At 37.4% G+C, this 19640-nt stretch overlaps 1 protein-coding gene across 4 annotated transcripts in view; it reads right to left on the bottom strand.

Moving 5' to 3' along the window:
* Pgant5 (polypeptide N-acetylgalactosaminyltransferase 5) overlaps positions 1–19640 on the bottom strand; it is a 279794-nt gene that overhangs the window by 32748 nt on the left and 227406 nt on the right. For 3 of the 4 annotated variants that reach the window (XM_065232879.1, XM_065232861.1, XM_065232869.1), the window contains 3 exons: positions 19381–19577; positions 19133–19310; positions 18819–18999 (listed from right to left, as the gene is read on the bottom strand). In XM_065232879.1, the coding sequence (XP_065088951.1) occupies positions 18819–18999; positions 19133–19310; positions 19381–19577 (556 nt within the window). Of the gene's footprint in view, positions 1–8485; positions 8667–18818; positions 19000–19132; positions 19311–19380; positions 19578–19640 lie in introns of all 4 variants that reach the window. The other variant, XM_065232889.1, reaches the window with a different exon arrangement.

Below are 19640 nucleotides of genomic sequence, written 5' to 3' on the forward strand. Positions count from 1 at the left end.
GGGTCAGGGATGGAAAATCATTTACATTCATTTCGTGCATTCATTTACATTCATTTGCCTCTATCTTTTTTCATCAACAGAATACCGTTAAATAATGTATGAATTTTTTGTATCTTTTGATATTAACTACAACTTTTGTTAGTAACTAAAATCTGAATCTCTTATGCATGATGAAATAGAACTGGCAGAACATGTTATTGTTTTTCAGTGAATGCAATTTACATTCACTGAAAAACAATGGTGGGTTCTTATCGCTCTGATTCATCATGCATAAGAGATACAAATTTGAGTTGTTTACAAAAGATGTAGCTAATATCAAAACCTACAAAAGCTTCAAACACTATTGTACGGAATTCTGTTGATGAAGAAAGTTATAGGCAAATGAATGTAAATGAATGCACGAAATAAATGTAAATGATTTGCCATCCCTGGTTAGGGGTTAGGGGCTATAATCTTGCCGTATTATTACAATAACGAAAATCTACACTGCGCTGGTCATCAAAAAACTTGTTAGTTTCATAAATTGAAAGGACTTACCCTTTTGTAACATGCTAGCTAAATCAATATCACACTTTTCACTCTTAATGTAAATTTAAAAGATTTAACGCTAATTATGGCCTAGAAACTTTATTAGATAACTTTGTTTTGGTATTGGTGAAACCATTCGCGTTGACGACAACTCTGCAGCTGTTCACTTCTATTGGGAAATCCCATAAGCAAATGTCGAATTTCGTGAAACATAGCGGATCGCTTCTTATCCTTTCATTCAACTGAAAAATCCCGCAGACAAAATGTTAATCTTCGCGTGAAAGGACGGGTCGACACGGACCAAATTTGACTAGGATCTACTCATAGTAGGGTACCCCAAATTGAGTAAACAAAGTTGGAACTGACAAGATGAGGACTGAAAAACATCGACCTGAATTCGAACGATGTTGTTCATTTGTCATCTTGTCAGTTCCAACTTTGTTTACTCAATTGATGGTAGCCCTACTTTTGACGGATATGAGTAGATCGTACTCAAATTTGGGTTGTTTAGAAATGCTTGCAGTCAATCCTGCCGTTAAAACAAACTTCACGGCAAATGAAAATGACTCATATTTGAGAAGAATTCAATCAAATTTGCAAAAACGTATGTCACTCACAGAATGAGTAATTTTTTTTCAAATGTGAGTAAATGTCCCTCATATTTGAGTGACATGTACTCACATTTGAGTAAACATTTACTCATTCCATGAGCGAACTACGTTTTTGAAAATTTAAGTGAGCCGGATTCAAATATGAGTCAGATGCATTTACCGAGCAGGACCTTCGAAAAACTATCAAGTAGACCAGTACAGTAGGCCCTAGAGGTTCCATTGATCGATTCTTTTCGTCGACTTTCTCTTTTAATTATAACTTGGCTACAAAACTGTTTCTTGACGTGTTTGCCGTATTCGATGCTAGATAATAGCTTCTTTTATTGACCTAGTGGAAATGGATGTAATGTCGGCCTAAATGCCCCTAATTTGGGCCTAACATAAATTCAGCAATCGACTAAATTTTCAATAGCGACAAAAAATATCCATAAGTACCGTTCCAATGACGCGTCCATCTAGAGAAAATTCATAAATAGCAGAATTTTAGCGATGGGCCCAATCTTACATCCGTAGGCCAACATTAGAGCCATTTCCCCATATGTGTTGAAAATAGCTGGAAGTGTCTATTCTATACATGGCCGTGGGAATGCAAAGAGAAAATCTACAAAAAGAATCTGTCAATGTTACTTAGGAGCTAAGGCATCGTTCGGCTTGATATCACTTGACTTGACAGTTCAAGAGCAAATTTTCATTATGTCGAAAGTAGCAAAGGTAAACAAAATCGAGCTATCAGTGTGAATCGATGCTCCAGCCATAACACTATACAGTGCACACTGGGCAAAAATTTACAAAACCGCGACTAAATTGAATATCTCGGCTGCCAAACGGTTTCAGTCAACATGTTATACATATTCTCAAAGGAAAAACTCTGCTGAATCATTGGCCGGAGACTTTTGCGTACCGAGATTGAAGGCCGGGATCAAGTCAAGTTCCCGGTAAAGTAGGAAATGCCACTATCTATCGACATAATTTTACACTTTACTTAACGTATATTACTGAAAATTGATAGTACTAAGTATAAAGGGTGATACGGTCAAAATTTGGTCAAGGGAAAACGCGTGTAAATCGGTGAAATCGTTTATTTAAAAAATCAAATTAAATTTCTTTTTCAAGTTCAATTAGTATAAAATTCAGGAAAAATATTCAGTTAGGCTTACGCTTTTCCAAATCCGAATTGCCGGGCCTTACGCTTGACCCCTGCCATCAGATTTTGTACAGCCACCTTGTCCACCTTCTTCGCCACAGAAAGCCAGTTTGCCTTGAACTGCTGCTCGCCCTTAGCAGTTTTTTTGGTCTTCTTTAGGTTCCGCTTGACAATATCCCAGTATTTCTCAATTGGGCGGAGCTCTGGCGTGTTGGGAGGGTTCTTGTCCTTGGGAACCACCTGCACGTTGTTGGCGGCGTACCACTCCATGGCCTTTTTACCGTAATGGCAAGATGCCAAATCCGGCCAAAACAGTACGGAACAACCGTGTTTCTTCAGGAAAGGCAGCAGACGTTTATTCAAACACTCTTTCACGTAAATTTCTTGGTTGACAGTCCCGGAAGCTATGAAAATGCTGCTTTTCAAGCCACAGGTACAGATGGCTTGCCAAACCAGATATTTCTTTGCGAACTTTGACAGTTTCATGTGCTTGAAAACATCTGCTACCTTTCCCCTTCCTTTTGCCGTATAAAACTCCTGTCCCGGAAGCTGCTTGTAGTCGGCTTTGACGTAGGTTTCGTCGTCCATTACCACGCAGTCAAACTTCGTCAGCATCGTCGTGTACAGCCTCCGGGATCGCGCTTTGGCCGTCGTATTTTGTTTATCATCGCGATTTGGAGTCACTACCTTCTTGTAAGTCGATAGTCCGGCTCGTTTTTTGGCTCGATGCACGGTTGTAGACGATACACCCAGCTTATTTGCGGCATCTCGGAGAGAGAGGTTAGGGTTTCGCTTGAAACTACCGGCAACTCTCTTTGTCGTCTCAGCGGCTTCCGGTTTTCGATTTCCCCCCGATCCAGACTTCCTGGCTGTCGACAAACGTTCCCCAAACACTTTAATTACATTTGTAACGGTTGATTTGGCAACTTTTAGCGATTTTGCCAACTTTGCGTGCGAGTAGCTCGGATTTTCGCGATGCGCGAGCAAAATTTTGATACGCTGCTCTTCTTGCTTGGACGGCATTTTGACAACTGAAGAGTGAATTCCAAAATCAAAATAGGAGCAACATTCTACACACACACACCTTCAAAATGAGGGGTGTTCAGGTTTTTTAAATGCAAAATTGAAAGAAATACGTCAAGTTGATATTGACCAAATTTTGACCGTATCACCCTTTATATGGTGTAAAGACACCACATACGCCCTCAGTGAAAACTTTACTGGCCTAAAGGAGGATCCGGAACGACCGATAAAGTGGCCACATTATAAAAAATGTCCTAGAACCTTGTGATTTTTTCTATGTTGTTCAGAATCAAGTGATCAAAGCGTATTTAATATGGAAACTATATTTTGGGGTATAGTAACCATATTCTGGTTCTCCGGATAATCTGGATTTAACCGATAAAGTGGTCACATTATAAAAATTGTCCTAGAACCTTGCGATTTTTTTATGTTTGTTCAGAATCATGAGATCAAAACGAATTTAATAAAATAATTTAAATTTTGGTGTAAAGTGGCCATATCCTGGTTCTTCGGATAATCTGGATTGATCGATAAAGTAGCCACATTATAAAAACAATTTCTAGAACTGTTGTATGGAAACTATATTTTGGGGTATAGTGACGTAAATTTCGTAAATTTTTGACCATATCGTAAATAACTTTCTTAAGCACGCTTTCGTTTATTGGCAATATGGTTGAAAATATTAAAACTATAACACTTCGGAAATTTCGAATTATAAATGTGCTTTTTTATTGGCCATTTTCAATCAGCCCGTCAATTTCCGGCAAGCGCTTTCAATAATTTGATATTACGTACAAGCAAAATTCAGCATACTTGCAGTTCTGTGTCAAAATTTCAGCTCAATTGATCATAAGAAAACATAGTTGCAACATGCCAAAGTTGGCTAGCAGAGCAGAGAAGCCCGTTAAAAGTGTACATTCGTCGTTTCGCTTTCTGATTATTAAAGTGAATAAATCGAACTGTTTGTTGCTAAGATGATTTCGGTGGTCCTAAAATGATGAATGGGCTGCACGTAAGGAGCCGTGATTGATAAATCTCCCGAATATTCTGGTAAATACAGTTTGACTTAAGTAACATTATAGGGCCACCAAACGACGTATACTAACTTTTGACTCAAAAATCAGTATTTTTTAGCATGAAAGCTAGCGATCTGCTTTGTATGTAGTTGAAGATGCTAATTTCAAATAACAGACTAAAGTGGTAATTTTTATACGATAGATGAGGAGATGAAAGCATAGAATTGATAGTTCTGTTAGAGTACGGCAGTGTGCAAATAGCATATAGAAAGTAGAAAGCGAGCAAGGACATCTTTAGGAAGGTAAAAATCGGTTTCTCTCTTTACCAAACTCCCCCGTTGGAGAGGGATGGTGAGGGGTATTCCCCTCCACCACCACTGGCAAAAAGAGATGATCACCGACACGCTCAAGTCCCGACGATGTGTTTGAAACAGTTCTATCGATTTTTACCGCACTTAAGTTGTTTTATGAAGGAAGGCATCCAGTCGTAGGTTTGAAAATTGCAGCTATTGTTACCTCTACCACGGTATGTGCTCCTGTCATCGTCGACTTGAAGATCTCGAGGGACACGGGTAGTGTAGGTGCTGCTACTGTACCTTTCGACCAATGACAGTAATTGATGGTATGCTACCATCCAGAGTTATGTACTTTGACTATATATTTAGTATTACTTCTGCGTGAAGCCAACGAATTACATAGTTGAAGATGCTAATTTCAAATAACAGACTAAAGTGGTTTGCCAGTTGTGGCGGGGGGAATACCCCTCACCATCCCTCTCCAACGGGGGAGTTTGGTAAAGAGAGATGATCAAACCGATTTGTACCTTCCTAAAGTTGTCCTTGCTCACTTTCTACTCTCTATATGCAATTTTCACACTGCCGTACTTTAACGGAACTATCAATTCTATGCTTTCATCTCCTCATCTATCGTATAAAAATTACCACTTTAGTCTGTTATTTGAAATTAGCATCTTCAACTATGTAAGTCGTTGACATCACGCAGAAGTAATACTAAACATATAGTCAAAGTACTTTGTACGATTAAAACCCTGCTTAATATGTTGAACAATGCTATCACTATGAGATTATATGTGTTTAATTGGAAATAGGAATAACTTTTCGGCCATCAAAACAAAACTATATTTTTCTCGGATCGGTGCAAAAGTTACTTTCGACATAATGAAAATTTGCTCTTGAGTCATGAGATGATTTATTTGGCTTTTATTGGCTTCTAAAAGCATCATGATTTCTGGATCAACCGGAAAGAAAACACTATTTCATCCTCATCAGTTCTTACGCGAGAAGTGAAAGTGACGTCAACAATGTGGTTACGTATCACAGAAAATGAAAATTACCCAAAGCTTGAGTTCAAACAACCCAAAATTAAGTAAAACCCTTGTAGTATCTCATTGGGTAAAAATCAATGTGTTATGATGGTTAATTTTAACTCACCGGTTGAGTAATACGTATATTACCTAAAGATGAGTAAAACCAAAACGGAAAATTTGTGGCCCTAAATTTACTCAACGCTGAGTAACTTAATATAAAGCTTGCGTTGAATGAAAATAAAATGCCAGTGTATTTTACTTCCACGACAACGCCATTTGTGATTTTGCTCCCTTCGAATGAAGTTCACCGCGTTCGATGCCGGAAGTTTTTCTAACGCCATCTGTTCCGTTATTCCCCCGTGAGCCGGTTCCTTCGAGGCCATCGGTTGCTCGATTCCGAACTCTACGTGTATTGCCTTACAGTGACGTAGCCTGGTGAGTCGCGAATCCAAAGCATCAGTGAAGCAGCACATCAATAATTAATTTCGTTTCCTTCGCATTCTTTTTTTTCAGATATCCAGTACTTGCAGCTTCCACCACAACTGTTGATCTGGTTCTTTCTGGTGACCCCGGTGTGCCGTAGAAGCAACAGAGCGGTAGTAGCGTTCAATGAATGAGAAAAAAAAATCGATTTTCCAGGTCTTAAAAAGTTCCGTGTAGCTAATTTTGGAAAAAAAATTGTTGACAAATGCATGATAATAAATTTGTTGTTGTCTTCACGGATTTTATTGTTCTTTATTTTTAGCATTCGGAATAATTACGTGCTCGTTATACTGCGAACGTCCCTTTTCTTTAATCATTTGTTTTCCGGTAAAATTACCTAGGGTTTTTGATCTAATTTCCGTCCTACTAAGGACAACCCATGCTTTACCCCTCTTTCTTGAACGGGTTTTAACAATAAATGAAATATTTCTATCAAAGATGAGTTCTAAATGTATTCCCCTTTCATTAAATACCGTTGAATTTGATAAAGAGCCACACATTGTTGAGATATTGTTAAAAATCTAACACTGCTTCTTGATTCCAAATTCGTCCTACGAGTTTCAATTCCGTCCAAACGCATTGCAACGCCATTGGATTTTCTTCGTCTTACGGATGAAGGTAGAAAAAGCATGTTTGCTAGGAGCGCTTCTTTTTTTTTTTAGAACAATGCGTGTAAATATTCACACAATACGCTCTACTAGGCTTTGTGTTGTAGCTTGTGAACTAACGCACCGGTACAAACGTATTACTGATTTGTGCACGGTGAAATCATTGATTATACTGATGTTTTCTGCTCTATGGAACGATTGCGGAAATGGACGATTACGACGAAGTAGCGCTCAACCCTACCGTTGGGTTAATTTTACACTAAAATAGGTTTTTCTTATTGATCAAATATACCCACTGCAGTCTTTTCGATCATTTACCCAAAATTAGGTTTTTTTTATGTTTACCCAAAAATGAGTCAAAATAACTCTAATTTGGGTGATTTTTTTACTTCGGTGTATGAACGATAAGGAGCGAAAAAGAAGCGCGATTTAACACGCCGAACTTTTGCAGATCGAAGTTCATCTTCGATAGGACGAAGTTGCATCCATTTATAGACCCAATTTGAGTATAATAGACAGTCAATAATTAATGATCATAATCCTAAAAAAATGCATAATTACCTGAAATCCTAAAAAAAATGCAAAGATCCTTAACTTAAGTGAAAATGTTCTATTGATGCAGATAAAAAGCTGAAACTTAACAGCCTGATTGATACATCAATATTTTCGGGTTGATCTATAAAAATGGCTATTTGATTTATAAATAAAAGGAGATAAAATGGTTCATGTAAATGCAAAAAGTTATGGCCTAAACCTAAATTAAATTTTACGAAACATATTTCCCATTTTATGAAACAAACCATTCATTCAAACAGTCGCCATAGTTGTGTTTTTGTATTCATGGAGTGCACTGAAATAAATTATTACTTTGAATTGAATTGAATGCTTGTGCTAGAAAGAAAAAAAAAAACAAAACTTATTTGAAAAATAAACTAAGTAAAATCCGTGCGACTAAAAGTGAAAACGTGAAATGTCCTTCGATATATGTGTACGAGTACGTGTATGCGATTTTTCGAGTGCAGTCTCCGTCGGTGCAAACAGTCCATATTCAGTAGAGTGGGTGAGTAGTGGGTTATTCAAATATTTTTTTCCGCTAGGATTTTTTATTCTCCATATGTGAGTAAACAAAACCAGAGAAAGGAAAGTTGTATACATGCAGCTGTTATCATGAGATTAATTCATTTTTGATTTTGATGTATATTTTTCTACCGATGCACCACAGGTTTATGAAACCACATTTCTGTTCAACCGAATCCACCAGCAATCTCGATGCCAAAACAAATTCACCCAACCATGCAGCATTTGTCCCCCGAAAATATGAATAGAGTGCACACATAAATCCCGCCCCAATGTGTAACGAACCGTATTGAAAGTCATCATTCACCAGAGTATGAGGATCGATGCAAGGATTCCAAGGGATTTGTTGTTTGTGAAGTTGGATGCTTGGGAAGGGGTGTAGTTGAATTTGTATTTATATTGAACTTTGAGGAGCGATATTTTACAACGATACTCAGACGAGTGGCTCCGGATGGTGGTGGTGGTGGTGGTGGTCTGATGTGAATAATGCCTTCGCATAAAGCAATATTCCCAAAAGCGGATTACCGGAAAAGTCAAAAGTACAGAAGCAAACACAAAACATGCACCATGTATAGGGGAAACAGGAGACTAAATCTAAAAGCAAACCACAAAGCAAAACCAATGATTTTTGTCTACTACGTAGGAAAAAAAAGTACTATCATCTAGACCTGGGTTAATATTGTAGTAAAATTCACTCCAACCGTCGAGCCACACTTCCGCCAGACGGGCGTTATTTTTGTTAACGATCTGCGATGTACCGCCCGGGAAGGAGTACGGCGTTGATTTGCGGAAAACGTGGCCTACCCGGGAACAGGGTGCTATTTCCAGAGTGCCACCGCACATCCACACCTACATGTATTAGGGAAGAATGGTGTTCCGCCCCCGGGCCAAACCGCGCGAGCCAACCAACAAGGCGCGCGAGGGTTGATTTTAGATGATGTTAGTAACACAACACGGCATGTTTGGTATGGGTGAGAGCGTTAGGGCGATGATCGGTGTCGGATTTTTTTTTAGAAGGATGCGGGTGGTAAGACCCGGCCCAAAAAGAGAGGAAGATAAAAACAGATTTCTATGCGTTAGTCTACTACGGTCAAAATGGTATCTTTTTTTGAGCAGCTAGAATATCAAAAAGAGAGATTAGAATTATCTTTTATTGTTATTGGTCAAAAACAAAGTAAGGGAAAGCAAACCCGAAACTTGGCGGCAATATGGCGATGCGTGGGGAATCCGATGCGTGTGAGGGTTAAGTTGTGCCGGACCGGTTCGTTGCGAAAGGGGAAAGGGTGATCCAAATGTTTTAATTCTCATGGCTTTTTGTTGGTCGTAGCTTATAGAATGTCATCATTGACGATAAATTGTTCGTGCTTTGAGAAAAAAAAGTCAACCAAAACAAGGTAAAATGTCCTGTTTTTGACACACAGTGTGGAGAAAGAAGCTACTTTTTAGCATCTAATGCGACGGAAGAAGTTTTGATGTTTCATCGGGAAAATAACTGATTTTAAAAAATTAAAATGACGATTCTTTTATTCGACGAATCGTACTACATCGTCATGAAAAGTGAACATCGCATGTTAAAAAAGAGTTGAGGAATATGATGATAGTTTGTCCCAGCGATCTCAAATTATGTGTAGAAAGCAGGTTTGCCTAAACTCCTCGAACTCAGATTATGCCGTATAGTTGCTCATTCATCGTGAGCTAGCCCATCCCTCACATATAAATAGCAATGATGTCAAATCCAAAGAGCGCAAAAGAGCTCGAGCTCAGATTGATGCTCAAGCTGGACTTCGACAAACACGCATCACGATGAGTGTTACGGGGTTCGTTCTTGGGTGAGGAGTGATTTACATCGGCTCTGCTTACCAAACAACATTTTGAACTTCGGGATGGACTCGGTGAAACGGTGAGCTTCGTTATGCATTCGGAGAGAGCACGCACGGCCTTTGATTGATGCACGGTTCTTCCATTCAATATTATGATACACAACAATAAATTCAATGGACTATAGGACCATCCCCAGAGAACGTAACATTTTGAGAGACTGGTGTTTTTTTTAACTTGGGGACCACTTTTGGGGTTACTCAAATTCAGTCACAAAAATCTTTGATCGTTTTTTCCCACTAAGTGCTTTATGAGTTATATTTCTGACTTAGAATGTACGAGGGAAAAACTAGTAAAAGCACTAATTATTTCGTTTATGGATTATCCCTTTTCCTGTTGCCTTTTAACATGTTCATTCATTCAATTTGCTACCCTCGCTGCACACACGGTAGCTCGGAAATCGTTCTGGACCAAAATAGGCGGAATAACCCAACGTAAGCAATGGCTCTAAACACAAAATTCTCGAGAATCAAAACACTACCACGTAAACTGAAATTGCCATTCGATAAAGGAAGTTTGCTCTATCAGATGATGGTGTTAGATTGTTTGGATGTGCTTTGTTTTTCGAGGAATTGGTTGTTCCGCCTATTTCAATTGTTTAAATCAGGTGGAGTCTGAATCGATTGATTCATAACCTTCAGTTGGTTGCAAGATGTCGCAGAAACACAAATCTAATTTTGGTACGGCTCTGTTCTTCAGTAAGTTAGAAGATTCAGCAGATGGTAAATTAAAGTATAAATCTTGTGAGAAAAAAATTTCAAACTTCAATTTGAAAAGAAATTTAAATCAATCTCAATTGAAACGTTATTCAATGAACGCGTGATAATTATAGGTAGTATAATTATTACGCGTTCGTCAATTAACATTTTAAATAATCCGCTGGTGAAAAAATGTATTTACTCTGCTTAAAAATTCAGCATAGCATTACATTTGCAATGTGCAACTCATACATGATAGAACGCGTAGAAGTTTCTATCTCTGACTCTACGTCTACCGACTCTACCGGCATAGTCCAATATCTCTCTAATCTCAACTGCGATTTTAGTTTTCAACACAAGAAATGATCCGCTATACGATGACGAGACAGTTGAAATGCCGAAATCGTGATTCAGTTTACACACACGAGAGCTATTCTGATTTGCCTAAAATAGGAGCGTTTGCCGAGAATATAGACAGTTACCCTACGAATACAATTGCACACTTAGGAGTTACGGAATACATGCATACGTTTCATTTTTTTTTTAATTTCTTGGTTGTGCACTTTTTTCCCGAATACAATACAAAATCACTCATTCATGCCATCAGAGCCAAGCTCTCTACGAATTCATCACGAAGCTCCAAGTTTACTGCGCGAGCGCATCACAAAGTTAAAATTTCTGCTCGGTACGCAAGTCGATGTACACCCGAGGACGAGCTCCGCATCCTTCTCAGCGATGCAGGTTGGCAAGAGTCCAGCTTGAGCATGAAGTATAACTCCGTGAGAGCCAAATATATCATCATCAAAATATGCTGGAGCTCAGCTTATTTATGACTCTTGATGGAGCTTTAGGAATGCCTGGTAGAAGCACTGCCCAACAAACAATTTGAGCTGATTAAAAGCTGAATAAGCCATTTTTAAGCTGAAGAAGCATATGTTTGCCTGAACAAGGTCTAATTTAGCTTGCAATGGTTGTTGGGTGTATCTACTCTGTAGTAATGTTGAAGAATGAGAATTGGCTCACAGTTATCAAGCTAGTTTTGAAGCAAGTCTGTTGAAAAATATTCAGAAAACTTAAGAAATCCAAATTATAACTACTTTAAAACTGAGTGGTGCGGAGTCAATCACTTTCAATTTTCAAGTTATTTTACTTGACAAATATTAATTTTCATACCTTTGTTTACATCCTCTCAAAACCTCACAAATTGGCGGTTTTTTTCCAGAGCAAAGATGAGAACTCAGTCATGCCTTTCTCATTATTTGATTACAATTGCTTGAATGAGCCAATATTTTGTAAAGTTCGAAATAAGCTATAACTGCCTAACGTCTAAATTTGCATAGATTTCAAAATTCAATTAGCTCTAAAAACATAATTTCTCAATCTTTTTCTTCACACCATGTCGCATTTTGCCGGGAATCTATTGAAATTTTTGAATCCATCTGGAAACATTTGGATTAATACATGGTTCTGGAGTTATTCCGGTTTCCGTTGGGGTCACTTTTGGTCGGCATTCGGCATTACTGTTCTGTAATAAGTATACACACGATGAACATCATGTTTTTTTCTTCTCTCAAATGATGTAATTGGACAAATGGCAGCTATGCCGACCGTCCACGGTCACATTGGGCATCCCGGAAATGATCCGGTGCCCCCGAGGAAGTGGCCAATTCTTCAAGAAATTAAAAAAAATCTGTATTCAAATTCCTTGCTCAGTTTTAAGGCTCATTGAATTTTATTATAATTTCTAAGGAAAATGAGGAAAAAATCAACTGCAATCTGCTTTCATGGTACTTCTGAGGAATTTAAGACTTCATGTGAAGCCTAAGCCTAGGATAGTAAACTCCAAGCGAATTTTAATGAGAAATCTCCGTTGAATATGGAATGGACTATTCTAAGGTCTTCATAACTACTTGAAAGTTCCCAAAATATTTCTGAATTTAATTAAGCTGCCTTGAAGTTCTTTTGTAGTTTGAGAAACTAGCCTGATACTCGCATTACTTCTCATCATTTTTTTAACTTCTCTAAACTTTTTCGGACTTCCTAAAGTTTCCACAATTTTCTTAACGATCATGAATCTTCTCTAAAGTTTTAAAAATTCATTGAATTTCTCGAAACTTTTTTTTTTAAAATTGATGTAATTTCCCTGCTCTGGAATATCTGTGCTCTTTCTTGAAGTTTTTTTTTTGTTTAGAGCTTTATTAGCGAGATCAATATCTTTCTCGAAGTTCTCGAAACTTCTCGAAATAGTTTGCAGTTCTCATGAAGCTTGTTGTATTACAATGAATTTAATTGAACTGTTCTAAAAATGTTTAAGCTTGCGTGAACTTTTGGACTTATGTGAAAACCACAATAATTTTCTTAACATCTCTAAAGTTTTCTGAAAATCTGGGAACTTCTTGAAATTTCCCGCTAATTTAGGAAACTAATGGAACTGAATTCTCCTGAAATTCCCTTTGTTTTTGGGGCTTTACTAAACTTATTTGAGACGCTCCCGAAATGTCCATAAAAGTTCCTGAAATTTTCGGATCTTTCCGAGACTTTTATAAAGTTCTCGAAATGTTTCTGAAGATCTCTGTACTTCTGTGAAGTTTTCGAAGTTATTCTGAAATTTCAGGAACCTCTTTAGGCTTCCGCAGTGAAATAATTAAAATAGTTCTAAAATTTTCACTGAAGTTCTCAGGATTTGTCTGAAGTTCAAATTATGGACACTAATTCATAGCTTCTTCTTAACTTCTTGGTCTAGAGTTTCCTGATGTTTTTAAAACTGCCCAACATATTTCTCAATTTCCATAAAATTCTCTTGACTGCCTGCCTTGGTTTTTTTTTTTTTTTTAAAGAATCCACCATTTTACTGGAATTGATTTAATTGCCCTCAAGTTATACAATTTTCCTTAAGTTTTATAAAGCTTATAAACGGTCACGGAGCTTTGCCTTAAATCACTAATTTACCCTGCAAGAAGTTTTCTATGATTGCTTAATTTCTCTAAATTGATCAAATGTTCCGGTAAATTTTCTGATATATATTTATAATTCCCTGAAGCTTCTTAAGTTTTGTGATTAATCATAGAATTCACGGAATATCCCATAATTCTAATGAACTCTTTGTAAGTCGCTACAAATTTCCTTAAGTTAAAGGGATTTTTCTGATGTTATCTGATCGTCCTCGAAGTACTCGGAACTTCACTGAATATAATGAAACAATCTAAAAATATCTAAATTTCTTAGAAGTTCCCTGGAATTTTTTAAAAAACATCGGTGCTTGCTATAAGTTCTCGCCTTTTTTCAATTAATGGAACTTCGTTGATGTTCTTTAATAAACTTAGCGAAACTTTCGATTTTTTTTAGATCTTGAAATTTCCATGATATAACACCCTTGAAATACTCTCACATTTTCCGGATGTTCATATAATTTTTATTGCGTTCCAGAAATTTTCTCTGAGCAAACAGAAGTTTCCGGAAATTCCGGTTTCTGAAATTTCCTTGAAATTTTTTGAACTGCCCTTTAATTCTCTGATCTGTCTTGATGTTCTCGGAGCTTCCCTAAAATTCTCAACCCTAATGAAGATCTCGGTTCTGCTTTAAAATACATGGACTTCTCATAAACACCTTTAAACTTCCCTGGAATTCTCTAGATTTCTGTCAAGTTCTGAAATATTTCTGAAGTTTTCATAAATTTTCTGGGGGTCTCAGTACTGAATCTTTCGGAACATCTTATGGGTTCTCGATTTAATTTCAGTACCTCATGGAACTATACTGAATCGTTCATGCTTATAGATTTTTTAACCAATTCAATAGTCTGCGATAAAGTTTCGGGGACTTCCCCTTAAGATCTCTGGATATCCCCAAAGATCTCTAGCTCTATCTTTTCTGAGATCAATAGAACTTCATTCAAGTTTCCACATTTTTGTTAGTACGAAACGTCAAGACATTAAAAATGTTGTGATCTTAGACTTACTAAAATGAAGTAAGTGTTCAACTTCAACATTTAATGGATTTGATAGTAAAGCTGTTTCTTTAAAACTGATTGTCATGTCTTGAAAACGTTTGCGTCAAAAACATATTTTAAATGATTTCATAAATAGCATTCTTATTATAAACCTGGAAAACTCAGGGAACTTGATTTAGCCAAATGAGTGGACACTAGACTGATGCAAAATTTGACTTTTTCGCTCCACAGTGCTTAAATGGTTTCAAATCGGGTCCTGATTAGCCTCCCAAAGTTACAACTCATTTGGTTAGAAACAGACTTCGCACAAGTCATTTGAAGTTTACATGTAAATTACTATGGAAAATCTCAACTTTTTGTTCATTGCCTTCTAGTCTTTTTCCATATTGAGCTGCGAAACACTTCAATGGCCATTCTTATAGAAAAATTTTCTCAGCTACAACTTTGCTGAAGATCGTTTCTTTGTAAAACGAGACAGCAAAAAGTTATTAATTATTTAAGAGATTGGTAAACTTATGACATGATCAAGCAGCTGCTCTGTAGGCAACACTGTATTTTGCAGTGTGACATAGTAGCCATGATTTGCGTGTCCTATTCAACGCCCCAGGAACACCAATGTTGCCTGCTCAGCAGTTGATTGAGCATGATCAAAAGACATAAGCGCATTGAACCATTGATAACTTTCGATCCTTGCATTTAATTAAAAAGTGGTCTTGAGCAAAGTTGTAGCTGTTGAATGCTTTTGAAGCAGACCGATATGGTGAATTATTAGATAGACATGAACAAAAATCTTGGTTTTACGATAGTTTTACCATAGTAATTCCCATACAAACTTCAAATGTTTGGTGCCATCTCAGTTTCTCACCAAATGGGTTCAGGATCCGATTTGGAACCGTTTAAATGTTGTGGAGCGAAAATTTCAAATTTTGCATCTCTCTACTCAAGTAACATTGCAAGCTTTATAGAGGTTTTATAGCATTCTACAAGTCTAAATCATGGTCTACAGCACCCTCATAAAACCAAAATTGTTATTTGGGTAGTGTAGGTAGAGAAGAACGATTAAACGTAAAAAAATCACTATACCAGGTCGTTAACTTCGAATTGTTAAAAAATAGAACAAAATGTAAGCCTATATCCAGAAGAATGATCAATCTTGAAATAAATTCACGTTTAAAAAAGTTTGAAATACTGACTTATTACAAGAAAAAGTGACTTTAGTGACTTTACCTTAAAAAAAGAGACTTTAATTGTGACTGGCTTGAAAAAAGTGACCAAGTCACTAAAAAGTGACTCGCTACCAGCCCTGATATCAAGTCAAACGGTCGAATATGTTTTTACGGCTTTCCCTCAGACCCGTTTATTTTGATGTTTAAGTTTTCTTTGTTTAGGATTTTTACAACCATTAGTGATTATAGCAATAAATTAATCGTACATTTTCATTGGTATGAATACATTTGGACAGCCTTTAAAGATACGAATAAAAATAAAATTACATTTTTAAGATTTTTAAATTTTTGGAAACTTATCAAAATGATAACTTATCTGAATTGAACATAATGGACACGTCAAAAATTACCAAAATCGTAGAACATGAACTTTTCGTAAAATGTTTGACCTTTTTTTCAAGCAATATTTAGTTCTGCGATTTATTTTGCTGATATGCAGTATAGCCATTGCCGAGACTCAGCTAATAAATTAGATATGCAGATATCAGCAAAAGTAAATGCCGAAGTAATCGGTTTTGTAGATTTTACCGAGCTAGATTTAGTGTGAAGAAACGATTTTCGATATGTTTTTTACTTATAAGACAATAAAAATAATTTGTGATTTATTTTTAAATTTACGGAAAAGACCCGATTTTATCAGCCCCCTCCCTCCACGCGTCAAGTTTTTATCTTTTAATAATTGAACATAACCGTAACAAAGCTTTCCGATCTTCAAGATGGATGTTTAAAGTATACTTTGCTGCATTAAGACCATTGAAAAAGCGCATATCCCGAGCAGGAGAAAATATCTAATGAACACCTAATTCTGACCTGATACCCAAATTTGGTATTGACCAGCATGACATAAGATGTAAAATACCAAAATTTGTCGAACCTCTTAACGGAATCCCTTTATGAAGAGCTTTGAGTGTGTTGGTTTATTTCTTTAAAATTCCGTTATGATTGCTTATCTTTTGACAGATACGCGTATTTCGTCTACTACTTGCAGACTTCATCAGTGCCAAGTACTCAACACCACTGAAGAATCCATTTATTATCTACGAGTTAAATACTAATCAATATATACTAAAAATCACCAGGTATCCACTGCCTTGTCACAATTTACCTAAACAGGTTCCTAAATTTAGTCTCCAACAGGTAGATGCATTCTAAGATGTGTGTCAATCCTCAACTGTCTGTATGGGCCATTAGTAATTTTTTCCGTCATCTGATTGTCATAGTCCTCTTTGTCCAAAATCACTACTGCATTACCTTTGTCCGCTTTTGTATAGAATACCGGCTTTGTTTTTAGTTCTTTGAGAATTCGAGTTTCCTCTTTCTCAGTTTTACTAAGTGAATGTCCCTTTCCGTTTTGTATTGTCTCTGAAATAATATTCCTGGCAGTCTCGTGTAATTGAATAGGAAGTGTGTGAGTGATTGCAGTCTCCATGTCAACGGTGGCCTCTTCCACGTCAGGTTTTGAAGAGATTGCATATCCTTTACCACAAAACCTTTGACGGATTGAACCACAGCTGTGTTAACTGAACTGTGTGATTTATGGTCTCTCTGCTGTGTAGTGTAATTCAAATAGTATTGTAGCGACCTCAGTTTGTTGTTATGTAACTTTCTTTTCCTTTTTTTCCTCGCAGTCCACCAATACTTTTACTTTAGTCAAAAACAGTGGAAATTCAATTGTGAATTCTGTGGCCAATTTCAAATGCAGGGAATAACACTGTAGTATATAACTCGTAGATAAAAGATGGATTCTTCAGTGGTGTTGAGTAATTGGCACTGATGAAGTCTGCAAGTAGTAGACGAAATACACGTATCTGTCAAAAAATAAGCAATCATAACGGAATTTAAAGGAAATAAACCAATACACTCAAAGCTCTTCATAAAGAATAATACCAAAAAAATTACATGCGAAATACCTTCTTGATAACAAAAAAAAAATTATATTTGGTACCTTTGTGGTACTGTTTTGGTATTGGATTATCATAATTTGGTATTGGAATGGTATTGTGGTAACATTTTTTTGGTATTATTTTTTGATATTTTTCCTCTTATGTCAGGCTCATCCATACCAATTTAAGGTATCGAGATATTCGTTCCTGCTTGGGATGGTTTTCGAAGAACATTAGAAAAGATTTTCAAAAAGGTGGCTGACAAAATTGGGTAATTACTGTAGTTGATCTTCAACGTCCATTGTGTTCATTTAAGAGAAGCTAGCATTTAGTCAAATTTAGTCATCGCTGAGTTCCTGCAGTTTTTGTGATTTATGAGTAAACTAAAATCAAATTTGGGTCGTTCTCATTGGCTGTGTGTATATTAGGAATGTTGGGACTTTTCCAGCGATGTCGTGGAAATCAGGTATGGCAATATGAATTGTTACCTTTTTTTATTAAACGACAAATTCACATTCTCAGATTAGTGTCTTGAGAGCTTCTTGCTTTGGCGATATATGCATATGCAGATTAGTTAGGGTAAATTACCCTATCATGAATTATTGTGCTGTCTTACATTGATAACTAAAAACACTGATGAAAAGCACATGAGTATTTGGATCACCCTGATCCCACCACCGCTGCTGCCTGTTTGGAATTGTAGTCCGAAAACTGTGACTTGCTGTAAAGTTCGTGTGTTGTCTACCTTGCAACTAAGAACAGAGAGCTCAGATTGTTGTTTAGCGTTACACACTTCGTAACGTGTTAGGACATGGATAATCATTAGATTTGAAGATATAGTATTGTCGTTAATCCAGGATTGTCGGAGGAGCAAATGGGTTGATTTATTCGCCGAGGACACCGAGCACACACTGCTGCAGGTGGGTAGTTTCGTTAGAACACACTGTGTGATAACCTACTAAATCTACTTCACACAAAGTACAGGAGGATGCTGTTTAGAAACGTAAGAGAGTAGAGGAGAATTGTCCATATGAAACTAACAGAGAAGCTATGTGGTCACTATGCGTTTTTATGTTAGAAGGTCGGCATTATGGGAATGCGTCTAAATTCGTCGGCACGGGGTGTGAACTGGTGCTGTGTAGTTTTCTAAAAAGTGTATCTCTGTTGCAAGCACGCGTGTATCAAATCGAAATGCATATCTAGAGATCTATCGAAAAAGCACTGCACTGCTGTTGGATGAAACTGTTCGCATGGATTTTTTTTTCTAGGAGAGAATGTGGTGTTAGCATTTATAGAGGGATGGTTCTGTGTTGTTGTTTTTAGGGATGAGTTAGCTGACTGGAAGTTGAAGAAAATTTTGGGTTTCGAACCTGGACTCATTTGATAGTAAAACTCTTTCCACTCATCCAACCATACTTCGGCAACGCGGGCCGCATTCTTCAGCACGATATTAGCGACACCTCCGGGGAATGTGTAGGGCGATTTGTCGCGGAAAACGTGGCCCACGTGGGAACAGGGAGCGATCTCTAGTAAGCCACCACATTGCCATATCTAAGCTCATCGATAGATTTACGAATTTTTCGATTTGGTTCGAGGGGGTCGATAAAATAAACGTTAAATTAAATAAATCATAACAATTTAAAAATCAAAAGGGATTGGCAATGTTCTGGAGCATAGTACTTACCCGGAAGGACATTTCAAGATTTTCTCCACCCCAGATGTCCATGCCTTCGTCGTACGAGCCTATTTCGTAGAAATAGTCTCGATCAATCGAGAACAGGCCACCGGCCATGGTCGGCGTTCGGAGGGGAGCCGTTCGATCGTGGTTCCGTCGCTGCATCTCTCGGGCCGGTACTCGATACCTGTTGGTAGTGATGGGAAAAAGCGACGATTATTGTAACTAGCTCACAAGATTCGAATGGCCAGAGCTACCATCGGAAGTTGAGCTTCCAGTTGAAGCCACCCCACGTCTGGTCGGAAGCGGTCACATATTCAAAGGTTTCGTCCGATATCACATCAATGATGGGACACACAACAGTCTTGCGGTCTAGCACTATACGTGACAACAGCGGTTCCAGCCAGCCTTCCGTGCATTCACAGTGAGCGTCCAGGAAGGTTATCACTTGACCCTGTCGGGAGAGAGAGAAACAGATAGAGAGATTGAATAACAGAGAAATGTATTTACGTGTTGC

This window comes from Ochlerotatus camptorhynchus, unplaced genomic scaffold (genome assembly GCF_037179485.1).
Source record: "Ochlerotatus camptorhynchus isolate MF236.1 unplaced genomic scaffold, CSIRO-AGI_Acam_v1.1 ptg000036l, whole genome shotgun sequence".
Taxonomy (NCBI): domain Eukaryota; kingdom Metazoa; phylum Arthropoda; class Insecta; order Diptera; family Culicidae; genus Ochlerotatus; species Ochlerotatus camptorhynchus.